At 45.8% G+C, this 15,917-nt stretch overlaps 1 protein-coding gene across 1 annotated transcript in view; it reads right to left on the minus strand.

The window, feature by feature from the left end:
- The window catches only part of LOC119445131 (pyrimidine-specific ribonucleoside hydrolase RihA), a 59,972-nt gene extending 58,011 nt beyond the window's left edge, over positions 1-1,961 (minus strand). The window contains exon 1 of the mRNA XM_049664893.1: positions 1,692-1,961. Within this exon, the coding sequence (XP_049520850.1) occupies positions 1,692-1,961 (270 nt within the window). The remainder of the gene's footprint in view (positions 1-1,691) is intronic.
- Positions 1,962-15,917: the final 13,956 nt, after the last annotated feature.

The following is a 15,917-nucleotide window of genomic DNA, read 5'->3' on the forward strand; positions in this document are numbered from 1 at the left end:
GCCATGAAGTGATGCAATAAAGTCATTTTAGCTAAAAGAAATTCCAGTTATTTGGGAGGCCAACGTATAGATAACGACGGCAAGCGATCATGATAGCGCTCGCATGTACAAAGCCACAGCAGTTGTTTCTGTAAAACCACAGCTTCAAGTACCGTAGCACACCATGTCTACCTGTCTTTTGTTCTTCTATTGTCTCCCCTTGTTTCGCACTTTAGCACTAAATGCATAAGACTAAGCGAGCACAAACCTACCATAACCAATAATGCATTACTTTTTTCAATTTCTCATCCAAACCGAGGCGCTGACGACAGCAGCGCTATACGTCATTAATTTGCGTTTTCGCGTATCTATTGCCATTTTTGTGAAGGCAACAAGTTTCTAAAAGTTGTTGACCTTGATTCGTTGCGTATTCTCGGGCGCGATGTACTCCTTTTTATATCAATAAACACCTAAACAACGTCCAACAGGCACTTTCGGGAATCCTGTCGCGGATGGGCGATGGTGGGGTAATGTCAACGCGGCGTCGGTCACCCGTCTTCTATTTTTGTTGTCTTCTTGACCTGAAAATCAAGAGCTCGCGAATACACTGGCCCATTTTTTTATGCTACAAGGGTGAAGTATAGTTCAGCTTAATATAATGTTGCTCATTATTTCGAGCAATAAATAATTTCTTTCAGCTGAAGAAATGCAGAGAATTTTTTTCCCAGAGTAACACTTCATTATAGTGTTCTTTTGAATTCCAAAGTAATTACTGCCTAAAGCGAGTGGTTTCCGATCTTTCCATGTTCGTTGGTGGTACTATTATCAGTACTTGATTGACTGATTGATTGATTGATGGAGCTATGTACACAGACCACCCACACTGTAAAACCATTTGCACCCTTAAGAGTGCTTTGCTCTCTATAACTCACACCATTTGGGCGGTAAGGGTGTGATTTATGGACCGAAGTAAATACGTTTACAGTGCACTTACGGACTGCTTTGGCTAGCTATTGGTGGCTTTAACGCTCAGAGCGCCCGAATACGCCATTTTCGCTCACAATCATGGGATATATACTCGGAAGATCTCTTTCGGCGATACTACTAGTGAATTTCATTGGGCCATTTAGAGCGTTCTGCCGAATTTACGAGTGTGCAACAAAACACGGCACGAAGTGACCTGATCCAGATCGACCAGCAAAAATAAACGTGCTCCGCCAGGGTGGAGCAATCGTACAACTTTCGCTCCAGCAAATTTCGAGGGTGTGATGATTAAATGGGCAAGAAACATTTTGATGGCCAATGTGCGGAGTGGGAGCCTTATGCGAGTAAGTACTGTAAGTAAGTCGCCCTAGTTGGACCCCCATCTGTCCGTCATATCGGGCCACCTCAAAAAGAACTGAAAACAGCCGAGCCACCCTGCCAATCCGGAAGTGACGGCAACTTCTCAAATCCGCCTCTTCTCCGCGGATCAACGAACAGCGCTCCGTCGCGGAGCGGGATGTTTCAAATCGACCAGTGGAAAACTGAAACTTGGTCTAGATCGACCAGAGGAACACTTTCGCGTGGAGTAGTACATGACTCTTTGGATGGTTCGAGAGGTTTTTGCTCAACCAGACAACCAACGCGCACTGAAAGTGATATCTCCGAAATTGATCGCCCGGGAATACGTCCCCAGAATCGTTGTCCCCGACATGTTGCGCGGTACTCACCTTCGTTCGGTCGATGACATTCAGTGTCCTAAGCGTGTTGTCGTAGCCGGTATTCAGGTCGGCGTTTCCCGCGACCGCGGTGATGGCTTCGATGCACACGTTCGAGAGCCTCGCCGCCAGCGTGATTGCAAGGGCATCGTCTACGCCGGTGTCTACGTCGAGCAGAAGCCTCAAGCAGGCGTCCGGACTATTTCGTCCAACCGAGAGGACGGCGGCAGTGTTTACCGCCAGGATAAGTGCGGCGTACGCGAAGCGTACACAGGTCGACATGAGTGCAAACACTGCGTGACCTACTAGCCAGATTTCGCGTGAGCTAGAAGTACGGTGCTGCGTTTCACTGCTATGCGCAGAATGCGGCGACAGAGTTGCAGTTCCGGATGTTGGAACAAAGCATACAGCGAGAGCGAGGGGGAAGCGCTCATTGACACCTATACGTACAGTACTTACTCGCATAAGGCTCCCACTACGCACATTGGCCATCAAAATGTTTCTTGCCCATTTAATCATCACACCCTCGAAATTTGCTGGAGCGAAAGTCGTACGATTGCTCCAACGTCAGTGTTGACACCGTCTCTGTATATATAGGTTTAGCAAGAGTCACTTATCCGTTTAGAAGCTCTACGCTTAGTTGGCCTCTGCAAATAAAGAGCCTTTGTAGTGCCTGCTTCTGTAGAACATGCATATTCTAGCTGTTATTGCAAAGGTGTGTGCTATTTTGAAGTAATTTAGTTGTGTGGTTTGCTGGGCCAGTTTTTGCATGATGACCGTATACGGGGGTTCCAGCAATTACAGACGCGATCAGAAGAAAACGATACGCTCAGGAAAACGCTGGACTTACAACTTAAATTTATTGCGAATACATTCTATATAACTCCGCCACGCATGCGCAGAAAACCAAGAGCAGTAACAAGGTGTCTAGTGAAATATCAACGCAGTCCACGCCCTCTCGGCATGGGGGCTGGATAGGCTTTTCTTTGCGTGAATCTTTGACCAAAAATCTTGTTACTGCTCTTGGTTTTCTGCGCATGCGTGGCGGAGTTTTAGGGAATATATTCGCAATAAACTTCAGTTGTAAGTCCAGCGTTGTCCTGTGCGTTTCTCTTTGTTGCGCCCGCTTCTGTAATTGCTGGAATCACCTTATACTGTCGTTGGCAGAAATATCTTGCTCGAGCTTTCAGTGGCCGGCGTGAGAACCCCGATATATATATATATATATATATATATATATATATATATATATATACAATCACGTCATTTCTAATTTTTATATTTACCACTTCAAACATACTATCGGAATCTTTCATTTAGTAATTATTGCACACTCCCCAACTTCGCATTAATTTGCCGCAAAAAAGTGTGCGACTTATTTGAGCAGATGCGGTGTACTCCCAAAAGCATCGTGTTCTGGCCCTCTATTCGGCATTTGAAAAGCAGGTGCACAAAAGCCGAGATATTGCTCACTGAGACAAAAAAAGAAATGAAAAAAGAAAGCGTAAGATTTTTACCGATCAGTGACTTTTTGCTTCATGAATAATAGTTTCGCACAAGCCATGCAGGCGTGCGACATTTCGCTTAACAAGTAGGTTTCGGTATCCGGAAAACAGTGCAAATAGAGGCTGAGCCCGAAAACATCTCCCGCTGTATTTTATTATTATTTTTTCTTTTTGAGTAAAACACACGGACCTTGCTCCATTTATTATGTATCCGGTTTTGGGCGGTTTATCGATGGTAGGGATGCACGTAGCTTCAATGTAAATTGCTCACTTGTTTCCTCGGGCGTTTTACAGCGCAGCTGTTTATGCGGACCATGTGCCGTCGTTGTCGGACTTCGCTAAAAAAGGGCCACGGGATCTAGCGGGGAAGGAGAGAAAAAGAAGCGCTCAACGGGGGAAAGGAGTTGGAGTGACCCCTTTCCCCTGCGAGAATTCTGCGAGAGGGTGCAGATGAAAAGAAGAACGTGGAGGGGGGGTTGGCGTAAGTCGCGCCGTCCAATAATCGCGTTGGAAGGGGAGAGAGAGCATGAGGCGAGCCAACCAGTGGTGGTGTAGGAAAAAAAGTAGGTCAGCGGAGGAGTGGGGTGTGAGAGGAGTTCGCGTCAGCGTTAATTGTATATACGGAGCTTTTGATTAGTGGTTCCGCACATTCCATCCCATGTACGACTATGGGAAGACTACGAGTAGTGCGTACTCCTGAGGAAAAAGCGGTCTACCGCGAGCGTCAGCGAGACTTGGCTCGTGAACGGGCTCGTCATCGCATAGGGGCGACCCCGAGCTGTGCGCCAGAGATTACCGCCCATTACTCTCTTTACTGGTGCCCAAAAAAAGGGGCTGGCGCAACTTGCACGCGAAAAAAAACAAAGCATGGAAAAACACAGCGAGAAACCGCACAGCGAAAAAAAAAATGCACTGAGAGAACCGCAAAAAAGCACTCCTAAGGCATGGTCACCACGCGAAGCACGCAAAAGCGAAAATGAGGCGAAAGAATGGTGAAACAAAAGATTTACAATATAGACCACTTGCAAAGATTGACTTGCACGGTATATAGCACTCGGTGTAAGTAACACAGCTTCGCTGTTCGGCCATCCTCACGAAGTGGAAGGAGCGGTGATTTTTTTTTTTTTTTCAGCACTAAAGAGCCCCCTTGCGGGCGACCTTAACCCAACAATGCCCAAGCACTATTCGCATCGAATAAAGTTTAAAGGAACTTGTTTGCATTTATTCCTGGCTGTGAAGGGTACATTCGTACAAACAAACAATAAGATGATAATTGACTAAATGTAATTAGAACAGCAAAATATTTATTTAGTACTGTCACTTCTAAACAATCCATAACTGAAAACACTCTACAAAGTATCAAAAACGTTGCCACGGGCTTTTCGGGAAGTTTCCAGTGCTTAACTCGTAATTTCGAGGTACTATATTCAGCATATAAAAATTATTCCTGATGCATTTTGCGGTTAAAGAAAGCAAATAGGAGGGGTTTCTTACTTCATACCAGAAAATACTCAGAACCGTGTCTATATTAAGGAGGCGGCTGGTCCCCTCGGGATTTGAAAAGTAAAAAGGGACAAATATTAACCGCAGTCCTCTTCGCATAACCTCTTCGCATAATATTACGCACCAAAATCAGACAGTTTTTTGTTGAGATGGAAATTACATGGACCCTCCAGGCGAGTGTTCGCCAGTCGCCGTGATGTTCCGCATATACTTATCTTTATGTATCCTATATGCTTATCTATACCGTACATGCAAACTATATGCTACACTATTCAACCGCAAAGTTGCTCAAACCAGGTCTAAGTTGTTGATTAAATTATTCCTTAGACGCTTTGACAGTTGCAACGCGCCAACATGAGTCGTGAAACATTTCCTCCACAGCGTATGCCCTTTTCTCTTTAATCTTCTCAGACGATGAAAAAGTGTGAAAATAATATTGGTGCTCACAATCTGAAAGTGAGTACTTTTCACAGGCGCCGCACTTTACAGGCTGCGCTGTGCTGACTGTGCGATGCACTTACAGGACCTACTCGGCGCGTTAATGCTTTTAAGTGTGACAGAAGTTTTGGTGCACCCTGCATATGTCGCATCCGTGTATAGCCGCACCCACGTGTAGTTACAACACCGCCTTAGTTCATGCACAAAACTAAAGCTTGATATCGCTGTCAGTGCTTCACCCGTCAGGAGAAAGTGTATTTTTTTTTTTCAATTGGCAGGTAAGAATAATTTTGCTTTTGAAAGCGAGAAGCGACTGCCTTATTGATTGCTCCTCTATTCATTGAAGTCTTATTTTAATTTGTTAGTAATAAGAAAGAAATTACGAATTGCTTTTACTATCTGAACTCCAAGTTACGAAATCAAAAAAGAAGCGCACTGTAATTAAGTGGCACAAAGTACAGGCCTAAGTTATACGAAAGAGAACACCGACTTTTTGGTTATATTCCGTCCAATAACTTCGGTTAGTATACGAATGTTGAAAGTTCCACGTGGTAGGCATCCTTCAGCAGAATTGCATAAGTTTTCCACAGTATAAGTGCAGCAGATATTAGTAATGAAACTGAAAAGGCAAATATTTTTTGTTTTGTTTTGCTCGGAAACGTATCATCTGTCGCCTCTCACATTAGCACACCATGTGCAACAGTTGTATAGGCATTTTATTCCGATGAACGTTGGCAGCAGCAGCTGCTCGGTGGAAGGGGGGGCGGAAATAAGGAAAACGCACGTCGTGGCATGCTGCTGGTGCATTCGCGATTCGCCCCTGTATTCGTTTGCAATTTTTCGTTGGTACATACTTATTTATTATGATCGTAATGGGTCGGAGCAACACGTCGCGCCGAGTTCGAAGCGGCCCTGAAGAACGTCCTGCTCTTCGCTACAGGTGCGCGCAACTGAATGCAGCTGCGTCGGCAACTGGATAAAACACATTCCATGCGGACTGTTTTCGTTGTTGGCGCTCACTGGTGGGATTGCGAAGAACGGCACGGACATTTGGGCTAACTTGTTGCTTAATCAAGGCGGGAGGATACGTACGAATAATAAATAAAGAACAGACGAAACAAAACAAAACAATTTCCTCATTCAGGATGACGCTGAGGCTCCCGACGTTTATTTGTTTTGTTTTTCTTCGAAATGCCTCATCACGCCCAAAGCAGTGACCACGTTCTTATTGCAATATATCTATTAAATTATGCGGCTTTCTTGCCTCGATAGCAAAACTTGCTATGTTTTAACTACGGGACTCCTGGATAACAGTGACTACCATAGGATTTGCAATAATGCAAGCAGGCTTAAATGAAAGTTTACAGCAACGAAGAAAAATGAACAATTTGGGAGCCCACATCGCCCCCATTATTATAGAGCAGATGTGGGCTGAAAATAGATTTTACTCGAATGTTGAAGTCTGAGGGACCCACCTACGGTAATTGTTATACCCTATACTGCTCAACGTATTGACTGGAAATAGTTGCATGTGAATTTTTTTTTGTAGAGGAATACAAGTATTCCATGCTTTAGGATATTCTCATCAAGTGTGTTGCATTATAAGCGCGCGAAAAAATTTACAAAACGTAACGGACAGAAATTCCTTAAATATAGATGTTTTATGTATCCCCGGTGAAAAGAACAAAATATTTTCTGTATTTAAATTCTATCGATATAATTAGTTATACTGCCGATTGAACCTCGCAGTCAATTCTTCATCGTGGTCTCACACACAGAGGGCCCGAGAGATGGCATTACGAGCCAAATGGGCCAGTCGTCTGCATAGGATCCCGATTAGATACTGTTGTCCCGCAATCATGTGATCGGCCGCTATAGCAGCTCTTAATAATTTCGTTGAGCATGGCTTTTTTTGAAATTAGGATACTTCTGCAAACCACGAAGCCCTTCTTATTATTAGGTAGTGTAAATAGGCGTAACTCGCAGAAGCGCAGCTTAGATACAAAGCAGAGTTCACTTGTATTAGGATACGTGTTGTGACATCTGTGGCATCCGTTATAACTTCAGTGATACCAAGGAACCATCGTAAGCATGCATTATACAGTTATAAATTTCAAATTCCAGGCATCCTTAACGCTGGGAAGTCACCGAACGTGTAACGACCTTACACGGAGAAAGCGCTTTTAGGTACGGAAAGGGGACCGGTTGCTTATTTTTGGCTGACGCGAGCTCACCTGACACTTAACACGTGAAGGTAAGGTATCGTTTCACATAACTTTCGTTGCTTGAATTAAGTTTTGGCTCTGGAGATTCATGTCGCACACCTCTGCCAGCAATATTGTTCGTGCGTTACTGTGAACCGGCGTTGTAGATAAGTTTTCGCTCCTGTATAATTGTCATGTTCCGAACATGCGAAAAAGATTGTCAAGGTTATCCGCACAGAAATATGGCGACAACACGCCTTGAAAACATGGGTTTAGGGTATAGTGCTCACTTGCATTCTTTATTGTCGACACGGCTGAGTCCTTTGGGACTTGTATGCCATTGGCACTTGAGGGGTCTTCAGGACATGTTCGTTGAGGACTTTCGCGTCGAACTTCTCGATCATAGTGACGGTCCTGTTCACTTCGGGTAACCTGTAGGGCATCCACGCGTGTACTAGCTGGCCTCTGGTATACGAGGGGCGTTCATAAAGTTCGTGTTATCAGTGCGACACATTTAGAAAAGGCGTGCACAATATACATCAAAATGAGTGTGCGTCTGTCTAGCTTTAGCGTAGTATAAAATTATTGTATTAATTAATTAAGCAAGAGCGCGGAGGGGGTCACAGCACAGGTCAATTGCTTTAGCTTGCAGGCGCTGCCTGTTTATTAGCATTTTAGTGTGTCCATTGTGTTGGGCGCTGTGGCTTTGTGCGCGACTGTGTGCGGGACTGGCTTTGTCACCCTCCCCCCTTTGTGCGTCGTTTTAGGTGCGAAGCACCTTATACGCTCGGGCTGTCGGAGTCCCCTGTCGTCGTCGTAGTCACGGTAAGCAAGCGGCTCATGCTCGCACTCGGCACGCGCTCGTGCCACTGCTCCCGCGTTGTCGTCGTCGTCTTCTTCCACAGCCGGCAGCGTTGCTGATCATCATTCCAGCGTAAAATTTTAACGCGATAACGTTAAGGGCCCCGTGCGGCAGAAAATCCGGCATCGAAGTCGGTGTCGGTGCTGGTGTCGGCGTCGGCTGGAGCATCGGCGTCTGGCGGAAATACTCATGCCGAACCACATCATCCCGAACCACCCCGACCGGACGGGCGCTTCGCGTGGCGCAAGGCGTTAGTGAACAAAAATTGAATTTCTCAAAGTAAAATCCGTCAGAAAAATCGTAAAGTACGACTTAACAACAACCTACAGACGTGGATAACCACAACCTATAGCGTCGGATTGTAATTTGAATATACGAGAAAAAAGCCTGATAAGCAGCCAGGGATCTTTGAATGCTATCGCATTTCACTATTAAAGACGAAGCTTAAGCGTCCTCCAATTTTGATGTTGTTTCGCTGTACTTTGGTTGTAGGCAACATTGAGGGGAATGTTCGAAACCGAGCCTTTCTAAATTTCGATCGGGCCTCATGTCTCAGAAAATACGGTGTCAGTGTCGGCGTCAACGGCGTCCAATAACGCTATCGCGTTCCACTCTTAAAAGCGAAGCTTAAGCTTACTCCAAGTTTTACTTCTCTTCTGTCGTCGTAATGGGGTGGCCGCGTTTACGGAGTTACGAGTCATTGCTTAAAGCTGTAGGACCCCACTAGCGGTGCTTCACTGCATGCTTCGCACCTCCCCAGGTTAGTGGAGCTGCATTTCGCTCACTGGGTCATTTGACACTTACGCATAAAATTTAATTCACGTCTCAAACCGTGCCTACGACTTAACTCGTGCTAACTGTAATAACTAATAAATGCCCACACCGCCATGGCGACGTACTCGTTCCAGCCAGTTTTTTTTTTTTTTCGATTTTTTTTTAATTGAGCTACGTAGCATTTGTATACCTTTAATGTTTGGTACAAGTATAAGCGGAACAGCCTGTATAGTCGAAGGCCGTCACAGCGGTGCTGACGGGTATAGTGGTGTGGTGTGGAGCCTCTGCCAGGACGCCGGCGTGAGAGGGAAGCCGCTTCCGCGACATCTTCAGGCAGTGCCATGTTAACGGTTAACAGAGTTTCATCAAGATGGCGAGAGCGATGATCATCTTGTAATGAGTACGCCACCGGTTTAGAAAGAGAACCAGTACGGAAAAGAAGTGGGAAAAAATATGCCTTTTCGGCAAGCGAAACACTGTTCACAGCACTGTCCTACTATTTTGCATATGTTGTCTCCAACATGAACTGCAGTCACAAATAAGTAAAAAGAAATATGCCTAATATTGAAGTTGCTAGGAAGGCTACTTGACCTTAACGATTGTCCACGCGCTAAAGAAAACGTAGATCGAAACAGAGAATATTACTCAGAGCAGGAGAGGGGTTTCCTTGTTATGGCTTCCAATCAGTGTTGCGCAGGCGAAATCGGCTCCAATGTAATCGCATAAGCTGTAGTCGTATTCATGGCGTACACGCTGGCCAGGTCAGCGCGTGGTCTGTTATTTCACTGCACCATGAAAAGGCATTCGATCGATGTGAACATAGCTGCATGTTTAGTGTACTGACCTCATTTGTCTTTTCGGCAAATTCTGTTGAACTTATTAGGAACGCCTGTTCAAATGTCCGAAGCACAGCGTTTCTTGACGGTCGTGAAAGTGCACCATTTCCCGTTACTCGTGGTGTTCGTCAAGGATTCCCGCTATCCCTAGTATTCTTTGTGCTCAGCCTTGAGCCATTTCTGCATTCGGTACTGATAGACCCTTACGTGCGTGGTCTACCACTGCCTGGTAGCGGTGTTGTGCAGGTGACAGCCTCCACCGATGAGATCACATTGTATTTCAGGAACGAAGATAGCTTATCCCGTAGCCTTCGAAATTTCACTGGGTACGGAAATATTTTAGGTTCTGCGCTATATTTTATTGCGATAGCAATTATATGGACACTCAAAAGCAGATTTCTGCCATCGGCGTCGCCGTCGCCGTCGCCGTGAGGTTCCGTATGACGTCAATGGAGATGAAATCGTCGCCGCGTGCCGAACGCTGTATGTGCGAGTGAAAGGGAGCGAGGGACGCGCGCTTTCACGGGGAGTGAACGCACCGCGGAGAACAAACACGCGTTCGGCGCTGTGCTCCCTTAAGGGCTGCAGAAGTAGGCGTCTCTTTCCTCCTCTACAATCACCGTATATGTAGAGCAAACGTGCCTTCTTCCGACGCGCGAAAGGCCGTGGGGGAGGGGGGAGGGGGAGGGAAGGGAGGCGACGTTTAGCTGCGGTACCAAGTGCTAAGCGTCTCTTCCTTATGTATAATAAACACCTCCTCCCTATTTATATCAGAGGCTCCGGCAACAGTCACCAACGCCGCACGCATTTTGAGCGAACGCGGGCAAAACGCCGACGGCGTCGACAACAGTTCTGCGTGTTGCCGGTGCTGCTGCATGTCCAAGTTTATACAGCTGATAAAGTTGCTATCATTACTCCGTATAGCTCTCTTCAAATTTGCTATCGCAATTGATGCTTCGCCTTTCAGGTGAAACTGCGACAACTTTTTTTTCAAAATGTCGTTATTTGTTCCGCGCTTCCCCACAGACTTTTCTTGTACGTTGTTTTGAGGGCGAGGAGAAAGACACCGTCAAAGGTGGTAAAGGAAAGAGCGCTTGGACGAAGCCCAACGCTGGAAATTCCGGCGGACCACTCACACGATGATCCTAGTACTGGATTAGTGATTGGTGCGCCAGCGGACCACTCTCATAGCCACTCGGTGGTGACTGGGCTGTAAATGTTTGGGGCGGGGCACCGAAGGGTAGAAAACGTGGCCCCGTGGCCCCAACCAAGCGTTCTGGACACAACTTACGGTGCTATGCGCCACCGGCTCTGCCGATATAGGGTCGCCCTATGTGTGTCAGTTCCACCTTGCATCTCAACGTGTATTTCTTGTAAAAAGTTATTGTAAATACAAAGTGTCTTCAAGTTTCACCCGTATCTGCGCCAAATCCATCGGAAGCCTCCGGCGAACCTTTCGCCGCTATTCGTAGCGGCAGCACTCCTCACTTGCGTCTCTGCGGCGCGTCTTGGACGCCCAAGTGGAGGAGCGATATAAGAAGAACGTTTCTAACATTCCTAGAAGGATGGTAGCCTGCACTTCTGCGTCGGCTATCGAAACCTCGACCAGATCACGAATAAAGACGTTTATCCGCTACCGCATATCGATGATTCATCGGACAGGCTACGAAATGCACATTACTTTTCGTCGGACCTGATAAGCAGCTACTGGCAAATTGAACTTGATGACAGAGACCTTGAGAATACCGCTTTTGTGACGCCCGACGGATTTTTCTGATGAACTTTACGGGTAATTTGGGGACGAAAGTGAGGAGGGACGAGTCATTACAACCTCACTCCTATTGTAGAATCTCCTTATTCTTAACTCTTTGCACCTTTATCTCGAATGCTAAGCAGGTTTTTCATGGCACAAACACTGCATTTGTCCCTAAAAAAGTTTCTTTTCAGCCATTTAAGGACTACTTCTACCAGTGTCATTTGCGACAGTGGTACGAATAATACTTCTATCCGGTCAAAAAAACCCAACATAAATTTCTGAGAAGAAAAGAACCGAGAGGCCCGGTTATTGACTTATTATTGATATCACAAGAAGCCAACAAACAATGACACTAAGGACAGCATAGGGGAAATTACTTGTACTTACTAGTTGAGTTATAGAAATGATAAATTAATAGAAAATGAAAATGGATGGAAAATGCAACTGGCCACAGGTGGGGTCAGTTGTTTCTGTCGCACGACAGTTCCTGAGATACGACATCGATTTCTGTAGTTTCGGCCGACATTTCTGGGGTTACGCAGGTGTTCTGACGTCGCAACAGACGCTCTCTGTCGCGACGACAACACCGCGAAAGACCCTTTCTACCGCGGCGTTCGAAATGTGACTTTATCAAGCAACTACGTAGGTTCTGACGTCGCGAGGTTCTTCCGTAGGTTCTTCCGTCACGACGCTCATCGACCTTTTTAAAATTGTATGTCAGTTTCACATTGCCAGTGCGCATCGTGCTTTTCCCTTTCGTGGTATTCAAAAAGTACGTTCTTTGAATCCCGCAATGCTGATATAGCACCGATACTGGTATTGATGCCGATGTGGAAAAATGACTTTGATTCCTCGTAATTAAGCGGTGTCGACGCAACACAAACCACCTACCTACACGAGTGTGGACTCCTCAAGATCGGTCGCAGGTCTAAATCATCGCAACGGCAAAAACCAATGCGTATCTATATTGTTTTGTTTTGTAAGAAATCGCACAGGCCAGTGTACTCGCGCTTTTTATTACGCGGACACATTAGTTAATTTCTCAGACATTTTGCATAAGCTTTTGCCATGTGGAGAAGATGTTTTGGGCTGCTCCACAAAACTGCGTGAAAATCTGCGTCACTCGTATGTAAGTATTCTGGCATCGGCGCTACCGTGAGAAATCGGTACGCTGTCTAAATGGGCACTTATTCGAGAATGTTCATGTAGCTATTTTGCACTGAACAAACAAATTATGTGCGTGACAAAAAAATGTAAAAGCGAGACACAGCTGTCGAAATTAGCCGTAACAACCCTTACAGAGTCCCTGGTTACCATTGTCTATTTCCTAATTTCTTAATTTGAGATAGATATCCTAAAGCAAAATCAATGCTCCAGCACATCACAGAGTACTTTTCGATAGCAATAGCACTTTTGCTCTTCTAGAGAGGCGCCAGTTCACTAGACGGAGTGAAAGCGCCCCTTCACTATCAACCTATAAATATAAACAGCGTAGACAAAGATTACTGCTGTTGGCATGGTCAAGATGTACGTACTGAACCAAGTTATTCGCGATACAGACAGGGAGGATTGCCAAATGTCATGGCCACGCCAAAAGTGGTTCAGCGCGTACATTTTGACCGATGTCAACCAGGTTGAATAAAAGCGGCTGTTTCGTGCCGTGGTCGACAAACTGCCGTTTGCGTACACATGCTAAAACGACTAATCACTGTTTTGTGGACTGTAGGGATCCCTTGTTCTTCTGGGACATCGTCCACAAAACACCTAAAAAAAGATTTAAATATCACACCCTGCACAATTCGTTTCCTACCGTTTAAAGATCCATGTGAAACATCATGTGACAGCAAAGATTCGGCAGATTTCTACCTGGTTCGGGACAACTGAATTAAAGAGAAGAACAACTCCAACGAACATCTATTTTAAAAGCTTCTTCAGGGGTGAGTTGGCCTGAGGCTTAGCAGTGCTTATATGTGTTTCTTGCGCTTTGACAGGCACGCTGACAGTTTTCGTGGTTTGCCCTCGAGGCCTGCGAAAAGGGTCCGTGCGCCTGCCTGCGCGCATGTCAAAACGCCAGAAACGCATGCAAGCAGTGCTACGACTCACGCAATTTCACCCCTGAAAAAGGAGGCGGTCGTGCCAAACTCCAAACAAAATTAATTTTATTTCGCTGCTGGCGTTCATTATGATGAACGCCTGCAGCGGGGGCGAATGGTTTGTACAGGCGTGCGATTCACCGCGACTCCGAAAATTAGATTCACAGGATGGCTTCTGTCAGCGATCTCCAATTACCCCTGCCTCTTAACTTAGGCTATGCAATCTGCAACACTTGGGGCGCGGAAAAACAGCCTAAGAAGGAAGGCAGTGCACATGAAGTTAGCAGCCATCCGTGCTCGCCCTTGATCATTGCACCCCCCAAGGATTACCAACAATTGGATACGGCACGCGGGTCGTATAAGCGTCAACCGCACTCGGTAATTTTCAGCTGTGGCAGGGCTATATGAGAAGACGCGTGCTCTCCTGCCCATGCACTCATTTGATCACGTGACCTCAAACTAACCAGAATATTGAGCGCGTGAGAAGATAATGTCCATCATGTGTTACGGCTCAGCGTTACGGGCTTTTTCTCGCACACGTAGTGTATGGGTCGCTCGCTCATATGACTTTTGTACTTTATACAGAATATCACGGCGACAAAGACAGCGAAACTTTGCCCGGAGTGTCGATACAATTTCTGTCGCAGTAAAAGGAGAAATAGAAAACAGGCGTCGAGCTCGCTTCTACGGCGGCTGCAGACGTTGCAATGTGCATCGGCTACAAACACAGCATGAGCACCAACGACAAAACCAATAGTGGGCATCTCGCTTATCGGTATTTCGCCAGAACCCGTTTGACGCTGAAAAGGAAGCTATTTTCCACCGTATAATAACCAGCGGAAACATAACACCATAGCGCGCGGGGAGACAGCGCAAGCGAAGGGACCAGTCATCTCGGATGGCCCAAGCTTGAACTCGGCGCAGATTAACTCCAAAATGAAGCGTGTCACCCACATATGTATGGCAGAGGCAGGAAAAGTAGAAGTTGAGGGCCCATGTGTTCTAGGCGTTAGGCGAGAGAGGACCCCGCGCCGCTATCAAGAAGGTTCCTCAGCCCCCCCCCGTAGTCGGCGCCTATCCTTATGATAACCTGTAAATGGTCACTATTGCGCAGATGAATTCTCTAATTTGTGCACCTGAATGGTTGTAGCCATGAGGGCTTCCCGAGGTGTAGGTGTGTGCGAATATATTTCACTTTTCGACAGCAAATAAAATTGTGTAGTATGCGATTCGGTCTTCGAATGAAATAGTAACTATTCGTAACTAAAACTGGAGCAAAAGTGCTGTATCTGTATGACGTCACGACAGCATACGACTGCGGTTATCACTGCTGTTTTCCTTCTCCCCACCTTCCCTCTCTAACCGTCTCGCACAACGCTTATATTAACACGCATCAGAGCAATAAACATTGTTTTGGCCCGGCCACCGCCCGTGCATCGTGCGTATTTTTCAAAAAGTACGACAAATTTCATCCCCAAGGGCATAGTTTAGGCATTAAACATGATAGCTAACGTAGTGGAGCAGGCTACGTCGCTTAGAGAGCCCCACATTACCGGCTATGCCGCGATGATTTGCGCTCGCTGAATAGTCCTGTACATGCGATTAAACTGCTAATTCGTTCATAATGCTTCATGTCTGATTTTTTTTTAAATAAACAGCGCCCCATAACGTGCTATTTAATGGCAGCAAATTGCTGACGTTTTCAATACTAGGTTTGAACTTCGTTTTATTTTACCTGCGAAAAAAAAAAAAAGACGCATTTCATTATTTATTATCTATTCGAGAAGTATTCATATTCGATTCGATTCGCTTTTGGTATCTATTCGATTCATATCCTATTTGTCCTCTCAAATTACTGTTTCCACACATCTGCTGTAGAGTGTTCACTCTCGTTATAAGCTCCGCGTGCAGACTTTTCTTTCTCTCTTTCTTCCGCTAAGAGATGACGACACATCGGCATGTCTTTGTCACATAAGTACACGTGACGTCAGAATGAGGCTTTACTCTCACTCAAACATCCAGTTCGAATTTAGCAGCTTTGCAAAGGCATGTCGCGAAATCGCGGCGACAGGCTAGCAGAGGTTAACATCTGGTTCTCACTCGCCATGTCGAGTCTAGAAACTATAGATGCCGAGTCTAGACACTTTCTGAATATCCAATATGGCTGAACGGACATGGATAGGCATTGCCTCATATAAACTAAGAAGTCGGTTTAAGATTTAAAAAAAAAAAAACGTTTTCTCTCGGACTTCCTACTTTACAACGAA

The sequence above is a fragment of the Dermacentor silvarum genome, chromosome 3 (assembly GCF_013339745.2).
Source record: "Dermacentor silvarum isolate Dsil-2018 chromosome 3, BIME_Dsil_1.4, whole genome shotgun sequence".
In the NCBI taxonomy this organism is placed as follows: Eukaryota; Metazoa; Arthropoda; class Arachnida; order Ixodida; family Ixodidae; genus Dermacentor; species Dermacentor silvarum.